The 13,181-nt window shown below is 38.1% G+C and overlaps 3 protein-coding genes across 3 annotated transcripts; all 3 read left to right on the forward strand.

The window, feature by feature from the left end:
• Positions 1-507: 507 nt before the first annotated feature.
• On the forward strand, positions 508-2,904 carry LOC106301974 (nodulation receptor kinase). The gene is made up of 8 exons (XM_013738477.1): positions 508-693; positions 942-1,157; positions 1,245-1,450; positions 1,530-1,656; positions 1,762-1,836; positions 1,909-2,092; positions 2,177-2,309; positions 2,381-2,904. The coding sequence occupies exons 2-8, from the start codon at positions 1,004-1,006 to the stop codon at positions 2,633-2,635; spliced, it is 1,134 nt and encodes a 377-aa protein (XP_013593931.1). The 5' UTR covers positions 508-693; positions 942-1,003; the 3' UTR covers positions 2,636-2,904.
• Positions 2,905-3,578: 674 nt separating this feature from the next.
• Positions 3,579-4,949, forward strand: LOC106305485 (protein COFACTOR ASSEMBLY OF COMPLEX C SUBUNIT B CCB1, chloroplastic-like). The gene is made up of 4 exons (XM_013741850.1): positions 3,579-4,060; positions 4,139-4,269; positions 4,359-4,511; positions 4,594-4,949. Exons 1-4 carry the CDS (start codon positions 3,737-3,739, stop codon positions 4,781-4,783), a joined length of 798 nt encoding a protein of 265 aa, XP_013597304.1. The 5' UTR covers positions 3,579-3,736; the 3' UTR covers positions 4,784-4,949.
• Positions 4,950-5,931: 982 nt separating this feature from the next.
• On the forward strand, positions 5,932-12,434 carry LOC106305484 (alpha-mannosidase). Its single transcript, XM_013741849.1, has 29 exons — positions 5,932-6,247; positions 6,344-6,427; positions 6,504-6,592; positions 6,669-6,843; positions 6,967-7,086; positions 7,176-7,259; positions 7,336-7,407; positions 7,477-7,590; positions 7,701-7,801; positions 7,884-7,977; positions 8,063-8,230; positions 8,329-8,418; positions 8,669-8,734; positions 8,830-8,886; positions 9,007-9,226; positions 9,400-9,533; positions 9,629-9,691; positions 9,773-9,832; positions 9,904-9,981; positions 10,084-10,131; positions 10,216-10,335; positions 10,404-10,469; positions 10,561-10,673; positions 10,760-10,844; positions 10,993-11,103; positions 11,185-11,280; positions 11,363-11,410; positions 11,854-11,922; positions 12,013-12,434. Exons 1-29 carry the CDS (start codon positions 6,035-6,037, stop codon positions 12,241-12,243), a joined length of 3,069 nt encoding a protein of 1,022 aa, XP_013597303.1. The 5' UTR covers positions 5,932-6,034; the 3' UTR covers positions 12,244-12,434.
• Positions 12,435-13,181: the final 747 nt, after the last annotated feature.

Here is a 13,181-nt window from a genome sequence, read left to right on the forward strand (position 1 = left end):
GGGGGGAAGGCAGAAACAGAGTGGAGTGAGTGTGTGTGTGTGTGTTCGTCTCTTTTATATTTTGCGGCGTCTGAAACTGAGTTACACGGCGGTTCACGTTTCTTTCTTTCATTTTTTTTTTCTTGTTCAGACCGAAAAATAAAATAAATAAAATTCCTTTGGTTGGAATTGCAAACTGGCGAAGTGACCCACTTGTCTTCAAAGGGGTTCTCTTTTTATTCCCCCCCCCACCACAAAAATTAAACAATGGGTGTGGTGGTTGTACAATAGTAAAAACTCTCTAAAAATGTCACTTCCAAAGAGCATCTGAAAGAAAGAAACAGCAGTAAATAGTTTTGATTCTTGTTGTTGGGCGTTGTTGTTGTTGTTGGTTCACAGTAAGTAAAAGCTTCAGTCTTAAGAGAGAGAGAGAGAGAGAGTTGTTGTCTGAACGATGTCACTTTCTGTCGGCATTGTCTGCGTTCCAACACAATACTTAGTTCGAGAAGTTGCTGCAAAGATTTGATGTTTCAAACCTCTTCTCCATCTTCCATTTTCACACCCAAACCATTTTTTTTTTCCATTTTCTTGGGTTTGATTATTGAATCTGCCAAAAAAGATTTGATCTTTCTCACATTGAATGTTGTTGTGGGGGAATCAACGCAGTTATTCGCCGATGAAGTAGAGAGTTTCTTTTCCTGAAGATCTGTCAAGGTTTTTAAATGAAAAAATCATTTATCTCCTCCTCCCTCTTTTAAATTCTTATTTTATTACTGCATGTTTGGTTTGATTGATTCAATTTTTTCACAAGTTGACACCTTTTTCATGTATGTATGTATATCTACAAAAGCTTTGTTTGCTTTTAGTTTTGTCTTCTTCTTTCTCCTCTTCTTTATAATCTCAATCGTATCTTCTTTTCTTCGCCGACATTCTCGTGTTTTTTTTTTTTTTTAAATCTACAGGGCTATCGCATGGTTGTAGTAGTAGTAGCTTGGAGCATCGGAGAGACCGTCTTTGTTACCAAATGTCAGCAATTCCTGCAGCAGCCATTGGTGGTGCTGTTGGAGCTCTTGTCTTGATTGCTCTTTCGTTTTTTCTCATATGGTTTTGCATCTTTCGCCGCAAGAATGCGTCGAGAACTTCTGATGAGACAGGCTCCTCTGATCCATCAACTCAAGGTATGTTTAAATCACAACTCCCATCACTTTCTCTCTCTCTCTCTCTATCTGTTGACTTTTCTTGGGTTCGAAATGATTCTATTGAAGGAAGAAACGTTGCGATTGAGTTGTCAATGAGAGAAGCTAGAAGGTTTGAAATGGAGGAGCTTGCTCAAGCCACCAAGAGTTTCACCAACAAAAGCCTTATCGGTATTGGCAAGTTCGGAGAGGTTTACAAAGGTCTGCTTCAAGACGGTGTTCTTGTCGCCATCAAGAAAAGACCAGGCTTGCCTACACAAGAGTTCGTCAACGAGGTTTCTTATAATAACTCTTTCAATGTTTGGTTAGAACACAAGTGTTTTGAGAAGGCTTACAATGTATATTTTTCTACAGGTTCGTTATCTATCGTCTATCAATCATCGTAACCTTGTAACTCTTTTGGGTTATTGCCAAGAAAGCAACACGCAGTTTCTTGTCTACGAGTATGTTCCTAACGGAAGTGTTTCCAGTCACCTGTACGGTAACTCTCTGTCCTTGTAGAGATATTTGGTAACTGAATCAGTTTTCGTAACTTGTGTTTAGTAGACAATGTAGTCCTCATTTTGGAATCCTGTCTTTTGATTAGGTGCTGGTGGAAAAGTACCTGGAAACAGGCTAGAGTTCAGAAACAGGCTTGCCATATCTATAGGAGCAGCTAAAGGTTAAAAAAACTCATGCTTCTTGAATCATATGCGTTCTTGTGTACTGATCTTGCTTGTGTTTATATCTCTAGGCTTGGCACATCTCCACTCGCTGAGTCCTAGACTGATACACAAGGACTTCAAAACTGCTAATGTTCTTGTGGACGAGAACTTCATTGCTAAAGTTGCGGACGCAGGAGTCCGCAATTTCTTGGGAAGAGAGGATGTTGGTACATCGTCTAACGTTGTTGCAGACCAGATCTTCCTCTCCCCTGAGTAAATCTAACTTCTCACCTCTGAATCTCCACATTTGTTTACTGTTTGTATCCAAGTTTCTCAGATGTTTGTATTTTTGGGCAGGGTTCAAGAGTTCAGAAGATTTTCAGAGAAAAGTGATGTCTATGCTTTTGGGGTGTTCCTCTTGGAGTTAGTAAGTGGAAGAGAAGCATCAGAACCATCCCCTTCAAGCTCAACACAAACTCTTGTCGAATGGGTAATGTACTATGTAATCACAGAGAATGTTGATAATGAAGTGTATTCTGAATCTCACTTATTGATTTGCAGATGCAAAACATAACGGATTACACTGAGATACCAGGAATGATTGATGAGAGACTAGGTGGTACATACACAGCAGAAGGAGTGGAGGAGGTTATTACACTGACATTAACATGTCTTGATGTCTCAAGCGAGAAGAGACCAACAATGAGTTATGTTGTGACAGAGCTGGAGAGGATATTGGACAAAGAAGTGAGCTTGACAACAGTCATGGGTGAAGGTACTCCTACTGTTACTCTTGGAAGTCAGCTTTTTAAATGATCAAAAAATTACATTTATATATACATATATATATATTTAAGAGGAGGATGAAGGAGAAGACTGATCAGCTGTTTATGTTAAGTGTATAAAGAACAGCTGAGCTATTATTATTTGTTTGTTTGTTTATTTCCTCCTTTTTTTCTACTTCCTTTGGAGGTTATTTTCAGCAATTTTTTTAAAAAATGAGTGCAGAAAATATAACTTTGTAAAAAACATTATTTATTGATGATATAAAAAGGAAGCAATGAGTGTGGAATGTTGTGTGATTTCTCTCTGTTGTTGTTGTTGTGTTAGCAAATCCATCTGTTAGGACTAGCAGAAAATCACTAGCTGTTACAGTAGATATAATAAAGTTTGGACCAACAAATTTACAGTGTCAGAAAATGTAAACTCCCTGTTAGAAAGATGATGGTACTCCTTTGTTTCATGAACCCTACTACTTATTATGTTTGGACCCAAAAAGATTCAGAGTTACTTTTTTTTTTTTCCTATAAAGTAGCAACTTTGGGAAAACGATTTGACCTTAGCTTTTTCAACCCACCTATGATTTATAGCCTTTATTGCCAAAGTAGAGGACGGTCCAGCAAAACTTTGATCAAAAAGATTCCAATTACAAAACTGGTTGTGAGATGTTGTGAAGCAACTCTGTTTTATCTTTTGTCTCTAATAAGATTCTTCCTTTCTCAATGCTCTGTTTTCTTGTTCTAGTAATTAATTAATGTCCCTAAAAAAACCTTTGTGGGCACGCAGAACTATAAACAGTAGTCATTTTAAACAGATGCCAAAAGGAAATCAAAATCATGTTTGGGTCTGATTTTGTGTCGGGGAGAAAGATCTCAATGATAAAGACTCTTCTCTCTCTGTTGATGAGTGAACTCGTTAAATGATGGTTGGTGGGTCTCATTTCATTTATCTACCTTCCAGATCTTTGATGACCTCTTACAGAGAAACAGAGGTTCTGTTATTGCAACGACCTACGTCATATATTCAAATTAAATTAAAATTAAAAAAAAAAATTAGAGCCACTCGATTTTGGATAGACTCATTGAATGACACACACATGATTGTGTAAAAAGCCATTAGAGACTCTCTCTCTCGACAATGGCGACGAAGCTGTTTTCTCCGTCGCTGTCTTGTCCATGGGTGACTTCAAGAGATGTAGTAATCAAAGGGAGGAGACGTGACTTTGTCACGAAACGAAACAGAGTCTCCCCTGTCACCGCCATGGTTGTGGAGCCTCTCAGTGCTGTTTCTTCATCGGCGGTTCAGATTCATCAATGGTGGGAACAGAACCCTAGTTCGTTGCTGTTTATGGCGGAGACTGGTGGTGGTTACTCGTTGGCTAGCTATTATACGTCGTTGGGTTTGTTCGTTATTTCAGTTCCGGGTCTTTGGTCTCTCATCAAACGCTCCGTTAAATCAAAGGTTCGAACTTTGTGTCTCTCTTTCTCTAACTTTCACCATCAAACGCTCGAATCCAATGTTTGGAGCTTTTTTTTTCAGATAGTGAGGAAGACGTTCGTTGTTGGAGAAGGAGAAGGAGTCAAGAAGGAGCCAAAGCAAGTTGCTGGAGAGATTCTCTCTTTCTTCACTAGGAAGAACTTTAACATCACTGATCGTGGAGAAACGATCACGTAAGCTGCTAATTCAGAAGAAAGCTTCGAACTTTTTTAATTTTTGTTTCAGTTACTGACATTGTTTGTTTGTTTGATTGTGATAAAAGTTTTGAAGGAACAATGGTTCCCAGTAGAGGACAAGCTGCTCTGCTCACGTTTTGTACATGTATAAGTTTAGCAAGTGTGGGTCTTGTCTTAACCATTACTGTGCCTGATTTTGGAAACAATTGGTTCTTCATTACCATTCTTAGTCCACTCGCGTAAGCTTACACAAACTCTCTCTCTCTCTCTCTCTCTCTGGAACTGTTTGTGAATGATTGATGATGAATGGATGTGTTGCAGAGGAGCGTATTACTGGAAGAAGGCGTCGAGGAAAGAGGAGATAAAGGTGAAGATGATGGTGGGAGAAAACGGTAAATTGAATGAGATTGTGGTTCAAGGAGATGATGTACAGGTTGAAGAAATGAGGAAGGACCTTCAGTTTAGTGAGAAAGGCATGGTTTATGTTAAAGGTCTCTTTGAGAGATCATGAACACAGACACTCAAATCCCATTTTTGCATTTCTTATTTTTGGGAGAGAATTGTTGATATAACTGTTCAAATATGAGTTTAAATGACCATTTGACTCATTTTCATAGTCCATACTTCATACTAAACTAATTGGATTTATATCAGAAATCTATATTATTGTGTCATCAGAATGGATTGTTGTTAGTTCAATTGCTTGAGCAATTTTATTGTCTTTTTCTTTCTTTTTTGCCTGTAGGTTAAACTCCTAAATTATCTAGTAGAATCATTTGAAAATTACACATTTAAGTTTGATTTGAAAATGTCTACTTTTCAAAAGAGAGTTCAGTTACATGATATACACCTCGTTTAGAAAAAGTCCACGGATTTACAGATTTAAAATTTTTTAGTCATAAAAATCTAGAGTCTCCAAGTATTTCAAATCTATGTACCTAAAACTAGTGTTCTAAAAACTGGTTTAAGCAGTGTTTGTGCATCCAATACTAATCAACAATCCTCTAAAAGTGTCTATTTCCTGTTATTGAATTTTTAAACATTGCCTAAAACCTTTTACTCATTCAATTTTTTTGATGAAAAAAGAGTTTTTGTTTCTTAGTTAGAGTATAATTCTACGCATACGCAAGTAATATTTCAAATAAAATAACACTAACAATTCTAGATGCCCTTTTTCAAAAAAGAAAAAACACTAACAATTCTACGTGAGTTATATTTCGAATAATGTTTTTGGTTTACAACAAATCATTCAGAGAAATGGGCTTTTATTGATTTGGATTAGGCTCAGCGTAACTCAGCCCACGAGAAATCAACGGGTCCCATCTCTCCTCTAATTTGTATTTTGGTATTTCCCCTTAACTTCGATTATATTGGTAACAGAAAATCATCAGCAAGACAGCAATCATTCGCTTAGGCTGGCGCAATAATTCAATTTCTTATCTTAGCAATTCAATGGACCATTGTTATCACTTCTCCCACAAGCAACTCTTCAGTATCCTAATTAACACATTACTGAATTAGACTTTTATTATTTCTTAAAAACGTGCTTTTAATTGTCTCTTATTGGTGAGGAAGTGGATAAAGTCTATCTCTATTTTTAATTATTAACAAAATAAAAATTAAATTAAATTATCTAAAGAGGACAACGTCACTATCGATTCTTCACGCGCGTCTCTCTCTTCTTCGTCCTCTACAAAAACACTCGTCTCTGTACATTGATCTTCACGCTCATCTCCCTCTCTCTCTGAGCTCTCACGCGTCCATGGCGGTCAAATGTTTCCACTCCTTTGCTCTCCATCTGCTTCTGGCGACGATCGTGATCGGCGTCGTCAACTCCGAGTACATAGAGTACAACACAGCACCGAGAATCGTCACTGAGAAAATCAATGTTCACTTGGTTCCTCACTCCCACGACGACGTTGGGTGGCTCAAGACCGTTGACCAGTACTACGTCGGCGCCAATAACTCCATTCGGGTACTCTTCTTCACTCTCTTATCTATGGAAGTAGAAGAATAAGAATTGGATTCTGCGAATTTAGGGTTTGGTTTTGTTGTGGATTTGATTGAACAGGGAGCTTGTGTTGAGAATGTAATCGAATCTGTCATCGCTTCGTTGCTGGACGATCAAAATAGAAAGTTCATCTATGTTGAGATGGTAAGATTCTCTAATATAGATTAGATTTTTTTTTTTGTTTGCTGATAGAATTAGCTATGGTTGAGTGTTGTCTCAGGCGTTCTTTCAAAGATGGTGGAGGCAACAAAGCAATGCCAAGAAGGTTAAGGTTAAGAAGCTTGTTGACTCTGGTCAACTTGAGTTCATGTGCGTTTTCTTTGATCTCACCTTTTTTGTTTTATTTTTAGTGTCTTGTATGTATCTTGATATGTGGTTATTGCAGAAATGGTGGAATGTGTATGCACGATGAGGCGACTCCGCATTATATTGACATGATTGATCAGACAACGCTAGGCCATCAGTTTATCAAAAGTGAGTTTGGTCAGGTTCCTAGAGTCGGTTGGCAAATCGATCCTTTTGGACATTCTGCAGCACAGGCTTACTTGCTTGGTGCGGAGGTATGATTTGTTCATCATTTGGTTACTTTCACTTCACAGAGAAACAAAATGAGTGTACGTGAATGATAAGCATGTATTAGCTCAAGTTAATTTGATTGGACAACCCTTTGGTTTCTTCTACAGTTAGGCTTTGACTCGCTGTTTTTCGCTAGAATTGACTACCAGGATCGTGCAAAGAGATTAAGAGAGAAGACACTTGAGGTTATTTGGCAAGGTTCCAAGTCCCTTGGCTCATCTTCACAGGTCAAAACTGTTAGAGATCACATTATAGTTCTGTTGTTTGCATAAATTTAGCTGGCTTTGTCTCATTGCTATTTTCATTTTGCTTGTAGATATTCACCGGAATATTCCCAAGACATTATGACCCACCTGATGGTTTCACATTTGAGATAAATGATGTCTCACCTCCTATCCAGGTAAAAGCAATCGAACCTGATGTTCTGTGTTTTAACTTTGCTTGAACGTGCACTTGATAAAGGATCTTGAATATAGGATGATCCTAGCCTTTTTGACTACAATGTTCAAGAGCGCGTCAACGACTTTGTAGCTGCAGCCCTTGCACAGGTAAATATCATATCTTTTTTTCCCCTTGAAAACAGCAAAAATGTTTTTACTTGGATTTCTCTTGTCAAGGTCAATGTAACCAGGACAAATCATATCATGTGGTTGATGGGAACTGACTTCCGGTACCAGTATGCATATTCATGGTACAGACAGATGGACAAGTTTATTCATTATGTTAACAAGGTACACTGGCTTTTATACTACTAGGAAATTCGTTTCAGTTGGAATTAACTAATTTCAAAGGTACAAAATAGATACCAATCTTTTATTCCCTTGTCGTTTGCGCAATCCAGGATGGGCGTCTCAATGTTCTGTATTCGACACCATCTATCTACACCGATGCAAAATATGCTGCAAACGAGTCGTGGCCCCTTAAGACTGACGATTTCTTCCCGTGAGTTGATAGCTTCCGGTTGAACTCTCTAAATGTTCAAATGCGTGTTGATTGTATAAAATACTACATGTACTTGTGGCAGGTATGCGGACAAACCTAATGCATACTGGACAGGGTACTTTACGAGCAGGCCAGCCTTTAAAAGATATGTGCGCGATTTAAGCGGCTACTATCTGGTATGGCTTAATAATTTTATAAAAGTTCATAGATTTGTGGTTTCTTTTAGCTTCATTCTTACTGACCATGTTTGTTTTTAAACAGGCAGCTCGACAATTGGAATTCTTGAGAGGTAGGAGCAGTTCAGGACCAACAACTGATATGTTAGCTGATGCTTTGGCAATTGCGCAACACCATGATGCAGTTAGTGGTACACAAAGGCAGCATGTGGCTGCAGATTATGCTCTTAGACTCTCAATGGGTTACCTGCAGGTGTTTTTTTTGTTAGCTGGCAACTCTTGTGTTTTCTGGGCAACCATTTTCTCTTGTATGTTCAGTTGTTTAAGAATTTTGTTTATGATCCTTACTAGGCCGAGAAGTTGGTTGCCTCTTCCCTTTCGTTTTTATCAGCATCAAAATCAAGTCCTGATAAGAAGAATCCCGACACAAAATTTCAGCAGGTAATGTGCTTGTTTAGAGTTCTTCTAGGATTCCAATAATATTATGGCCGAGCTAGAAGAGTTAAGAAGACTTTGAGATCAATTTTATCATCTTTTCTTTTCTTCAAAAGATGCCTTTACTTCAGGCAAATAAATGTTTAGTAAGCCGCTTTATAGCATTTTTCATGAACACTTTAATGACTTAAGTTCCAAAGACGTACTGTATTCTAATGGGTTAAGCTGATTCCTGTCTTGTGTATCATATTGGCAGTGTCCCTTGCTTAATATTAGTTACTGTCCAGCATCTGAAGCTCGTTTGTCCAGCGGCAAAAGCCTGGTAAGTCTGCCAAGGTGATGTACTTTCAGTATATAAAGTCTTGAACCTCTTGGTTAGTTGTTGTATCTTTTGTTTACATTAATCTCTCCTTGTAGGTGGTTGTTGTTTACAATTCTCTAGGATGGAAACGGGAGGAAGTTGTCCGAGTTCCTGTAAGTACTTTGCATTCTCCTTGGTTGATCAGTGAAGCTCTCACTTTATCATTGGTTATTGTCCAATATTATGTGCCACTCATTCCGGCATTACCTAGTGTATGTGATAACTTCTACTAGGTGTCGTCTGAAAATGTTATCGTGAAAGATGCATCTGGGAAAGAAGTCGTGTCGCAGATTCTACCTCTTTCAGACATCACATTGAGAATAAGAAAGGAGTATGTCAAAGCATATCTTGGAAGATCACCAAAGGACACTGCAAAACATGTGCTTGCATTTATAGCTTCAGTACCACCTCTTGGGTTCAGCTCGTATGTCATCTCAGACACTGGACGAACAGGTTAGCTATGTCCCAGAATATGTACTATTGTGAAGAAAATTTGGTTGTGAATGATAGGATCTTTAAACAAAACTTCATGTATTCTGGCTCTACTAGTCATGACAATTGGTTCTCACTGGTTCCAACAGTCATTTTATACTTATTTGCATCTTTTTTTTCTAATTTGATTTAAGGGCGTGGACTATCTGCGTCATATGTTACTTCTGGAAGCTTGAATCAAGATGTAGAAGTTAGCCAAGGAAATCTGAAGTTGCTCTATTCAGAAGAGGGTGTGAAAATGAGTCGTTATTTAAGTACCAAAAATCAGGTGTGTGTGCCTTTGTTTTTTTAAATCTAGATGTCCCTACATTTCCATTCGAATATGTAGGCATGATCTGATGATGATCTGGGGTAAATTTCAAGGTTACTGCAGAACAAACATATGCTTATTACATTGGAAGCAATGGAACTGACAAGGATCCACAGGTTCAGCTCTGTAAAAGATACAATCTCGTTTACTTTTTTATATTCATATCATGTTTTAAACCGTTTTCGTATACTTATAAGGCTTCTGGAGCTTACGTTTTTCGACCAGATGGTTCACGTCCAATTAAATCTGAAGGACAGGTAAGACTTTTGACTGCCTCTGTAACCTTAATTCCTGACCCTGTGTAAACTAATTGTCTTGCCTGGCTCAGGCTCAGGCTCAGTTGACTGTTGTTCGAGGACCTTTGTTTGATGAAGTGCACCAAGAGTTTAACTCCTGGATATCACAGGTTATTTCTCTTGCAATTATGGATTACCCTCGAACATTTTTAATTATGTTATAGTAACTATAACTGCTTGATCTACCTTGTCATGGGTATGTTCATGTACAGATTACCAGAGTGTACAAGGGAAAAGATCATGCTGAAATTGAGTTCACTGTAGGCCGATCTCTCTCTATCTTCAGTTATCTTCCTTCTAAACTGATGAAGACAATTGTAGTCTTACTATTTCCTGCTTTCCAGGTTGGGCCTATTCCAGCTGATGATGGTAATAGCAAGGAGGTTATCACTAAACTTACAACCACCATGAAGACAAATGGAACATTTTACACAGACTCTAATGGTCGGGACTTCATCAAACGGGTATAGATGCAAACTTGTACCAACCGTAATGTTTTTATTGTGACATACTTCGTTTTAATTTCTTGCAGGTTCGGGACTTCAGAACAGATTGGGACTTGCAAGTCTACCAACCAGTTGCTGGGAACTATTATCCTGTAAGACATCAAATCCATCTGAGATTCCTAATCGTGATATGTCTGCACTATATTATATATGCCTTTTGTCTAACATATTCTTTTCTTCCAGATAAATCTTGGGATATACATGCAAGATAAAACTTCTGAGCTATCGGTGTTGGTGGATCGCGCTGTAGGGGGATCCAGCTTAGAGGACGGTCAGATCGAGTTGATGCTTCATCGGTCTGTCCACTAACTTTATCTATATTACCAAGACAAGCATATGTGGTTTCGCTTGTGTTTCACCTTCTTTTTTCTCATTCGTTCAGGAGAATGCTCCATGATGACATTAGAGGTGTTGGCGAGATTCTTAACGAAACAGTCTGTCTCCCTGATGGATGCAAAGGATTGACGGTAATCTTAAGTTCTCATCTCATCTGTAGTCGTCTATGTGGCAAAGTATCAGCTTTAAGGGAAAATGTGACAGAGTAGGTTTCCAGTAGAACCAGATCTTCTCCCTTTTAGCCTGAATCAATTTGCTTTGCTTTGAGTTGTTTTGCAGATACGAGGGAAGTTTTACATACAGATAGACAAACCTGGAGATGGTGCAAGATGGCGTCGAACATTTGGTCAAGAAATATATTCTCCACTTCTTCTGGCATTCACGGAACAGGTTGCTCTGTAATAGATAAACAATATTTACTCTCCTCACTTCTTTGAGATAGGGAAGTGACATAAGACATTCTGCTTGTAGGAAGGAGATCATTGGATTAATTCACATAAGACGACATTCTCAGCGCTTGAACCGTCATACTCATTACCAAATAACGTCGCATTACTCACCCTCCAGGTTAGTTAGATTCTATATTGCAACTACGCCATAAGTGTTTTTATTTGCTGACTACATAAATGTTTAATCCTAAACCTTTCAGGAGTTGGAAAATGGGGAAGTTCTTTTAAGGCTTGCTCACTTGTTCGAGGTTCTTACTCGTCCTCTATATGCTTTTAGTTGTAGTTGTAGACTTGTAGTGTAACTCTAAGCCTAAGATTCCGATTAGGATAGCAAATAATTAGAGAAATTGGCAAACTTGCATTATGTAGCAGGAAAATAAAAACTAAAGCTTGCAGTGCGCAACGAACTTTTGATTGAATGTAGAACGAACCCGTCACGTCTAGTGTGTATTTTTCACCTATAACCAATTTTGTTTACGCGCTTATACTCCTGAAAAGCTGACTATGCGATTAATCCTCAGTGATATATTATTTCTCCGGACGATTATGTTGGTTTTTGTTAAGATTACATGTATAAAATAAGAAGTATCGATCAATCTACTAATTGGCTCTAGAATCCCATCCGCTTTTACTAATTGTTGACTGATTGTGCTCTGCTTTTTCTGTCGATGTCGTCTTAACCCTTGTCAAGGTTGGGGAGGATAGTGAGTACTCAGTCATGACAAAAGTAGAGCTAAAGAAACTATTCAACAACAAAAAGGTACGCAAAAAGAGACAAGACAACTCATCTCTTATTCGTGTCATTGTGTCCTAACAAAAACAATCTGTTTCTTGTTAATTGCTTGAACAGATAAGCAAAGTGAAAGAGACAAGTCTCACAGGGAACCAAGAGAAAGCGGAAATGGAGAAGAGAAGGCTAATCTGGAAAGTAGAAGGCTCGGCCGGGGAAGAGGTGAAGAGAGGAGAAGCTGTGGACGAGGAAGAGCTGGTGGTTGAGCTTGCTCCGATGGAAATCCGAACCTTCTTAATCAGGTTTGATGATCACAATGAAATGGTTGGTGAAGAGAGAGCAACAACATAGATTTTCAAGTAACACACGTTGTGGTCTTTTTTATAAAGCCTTCACTGGACTCTTAATAAATATGTCCAATGTGGATTAATAAAATATTGCATCACCTCTTTTTCTATTTCATTAGTATGTTTGTGTGTGTGTTGAGTTAAAAGTTGCCATTGAGTAGCTAAAAATGGCATTAACCCATGTTTGATGTGACATATGGTTCAAAACTCCTTTTGCTTTGGATGCGAAACTCTACTAGTAATTAGTAATACTAGTAGTAGTCTGTTAGGGAGAAACGCATTTGGTTAGCAAAGAATATTGATTTTAATTTAATGCTCTGAAGAATCAAGAGATGACATCATGATGAAGAAAGAGTAAGAGCCCTTCTTTTCACTGGAAATTTGAAAAGTTTAAAACCTCAAAAAGGGCAAGACTTTTTGCAGAGAAAACTATCAGAAAAGTACGAAACTGTTTGAATCATCAAAAGAGAACATTAGCAACTGGAGTCACGAGGTCTTCATTAATCATACAAGAGAGTACAGAGAGAGATAGAAATTCATTCAGAGCTCAAACTAAAACCCAAAAAGCTTAGTTTATTTTATTTTTTGAAAGATTCAATTTAGAAGGAGGCCCCACAACTTTACTCTGCATTCATCATCATTCATAACATCCTCTAGGTTCTCGTGACAATCTCTCTCTTCTGTCCCTAACCGCCATTAACTCTGTCTCCTGTCTACCTTTACATTTATGTACGGATACAACGGATATTACAAAGCTTTGATTTTTTGAGCAATTAATGAAAAAGAAAAGACAAAATGGTGGGGGCCTTTTCTTTTGCTCTGCCATCGTCCTTTACCATCTTTTTTTCTCCCTGTTCATTCTTCAAATCTCATTGCGTACTTCTTTCTAACATCATCATCATTACCGATTAAAATTCAAGATCTTATAAACCTCGGACTGCT

The sequence above is a fragment of the Brassica oleracea genome, chromosome C7 (genome assembly GCF_000695525.1).
Source record: "Brassica oleracea var. oleracea cultivar TO1000 chromosome C7, BOL, whole genome shotgun sequence".
Taxonomy (NCBI): Eukaryota; Viridiplantae; Streptophyta; class Magnoliopsida; order Brassicales; family Brassicaceae; genus Brassica; species Brassica oleracea.

What these genes read in the sequence shown, in the direction of transcription:
- LOC106301974 (XM_013738477.1), top strand. Translation starts at nt 1,004, where the DNA reads ATGTCAGCAATTCCTGCAGCAGCCATTGGTGGTGCTGTTGGAGCTCTT. An exon ending in CTCTGATCCATCAACTCAAG is followed by an intron (nt 1,158 to 1,244) that starts GTATGTTTAAAT and finishes ATTCTATTGAAG; the next exon opens with GAAGAAACGTTGCGATTGAG. An exon ending in CAGATCTTCCTCTCCCCTGA is followed by an intron (nt 2,093 to 2,176) that starts GTAAATCTAACT and finishes ATTTTTGGGCAG; the next exon opens with GGTTCAAGAGTTCAGAAGAT.
- LOC106305485 (XM_013741850.1), top strand. Translation starts at nt 3,737, where the DNA reads ATGGCGACGAAGCTGTTTTCTCCGTCGCTGTCTTGTCCATGGGTGACT. An exon ending in GATCGTGGAGAAACGATCAC is followed by an intron (nt 4,270 to 4,358) that starts GTAAGCTGCTAA and finishes TTGTGATAAAAG; the next exon opens with TTTTGAAGGAACAATGGTTC. An exon ending in ACCATTCTTAGTCCACTCGC is followed by an intron (nt 4,512 to 4,593) that starts GTAAGCTTACAC and finishes GATGTGTTGCAG; the next exon opens with AGGAGCGTATTACTGGAAGA.
- LOC106305484 (XM_013741849.1), top strand. Translation starts at nt 6,035, where the DNA reads ATGGCGGTCAAATGTTTCCACTCCTTTGCTCTCCATCTGCTTCTGGCG. An exon ending in ATGCTGAAATTGAGTTCACT is followed by an intron (nt 10,132 to 10,215) that starts GTAGGCCGATCT and finishes CCTGCTTTCCAG; the next exon opens with GTTGGGCCTATTCCAGCTGA. An exon ending in GTCGGGACTTCATCAAACGG is followed by an intron (nt 10,336 to 10,403) that starts GTATAGATGCAA and finishes AATTTCTTGCAG; the next exon opens with GTTCGGGACTTCAGAACAGA.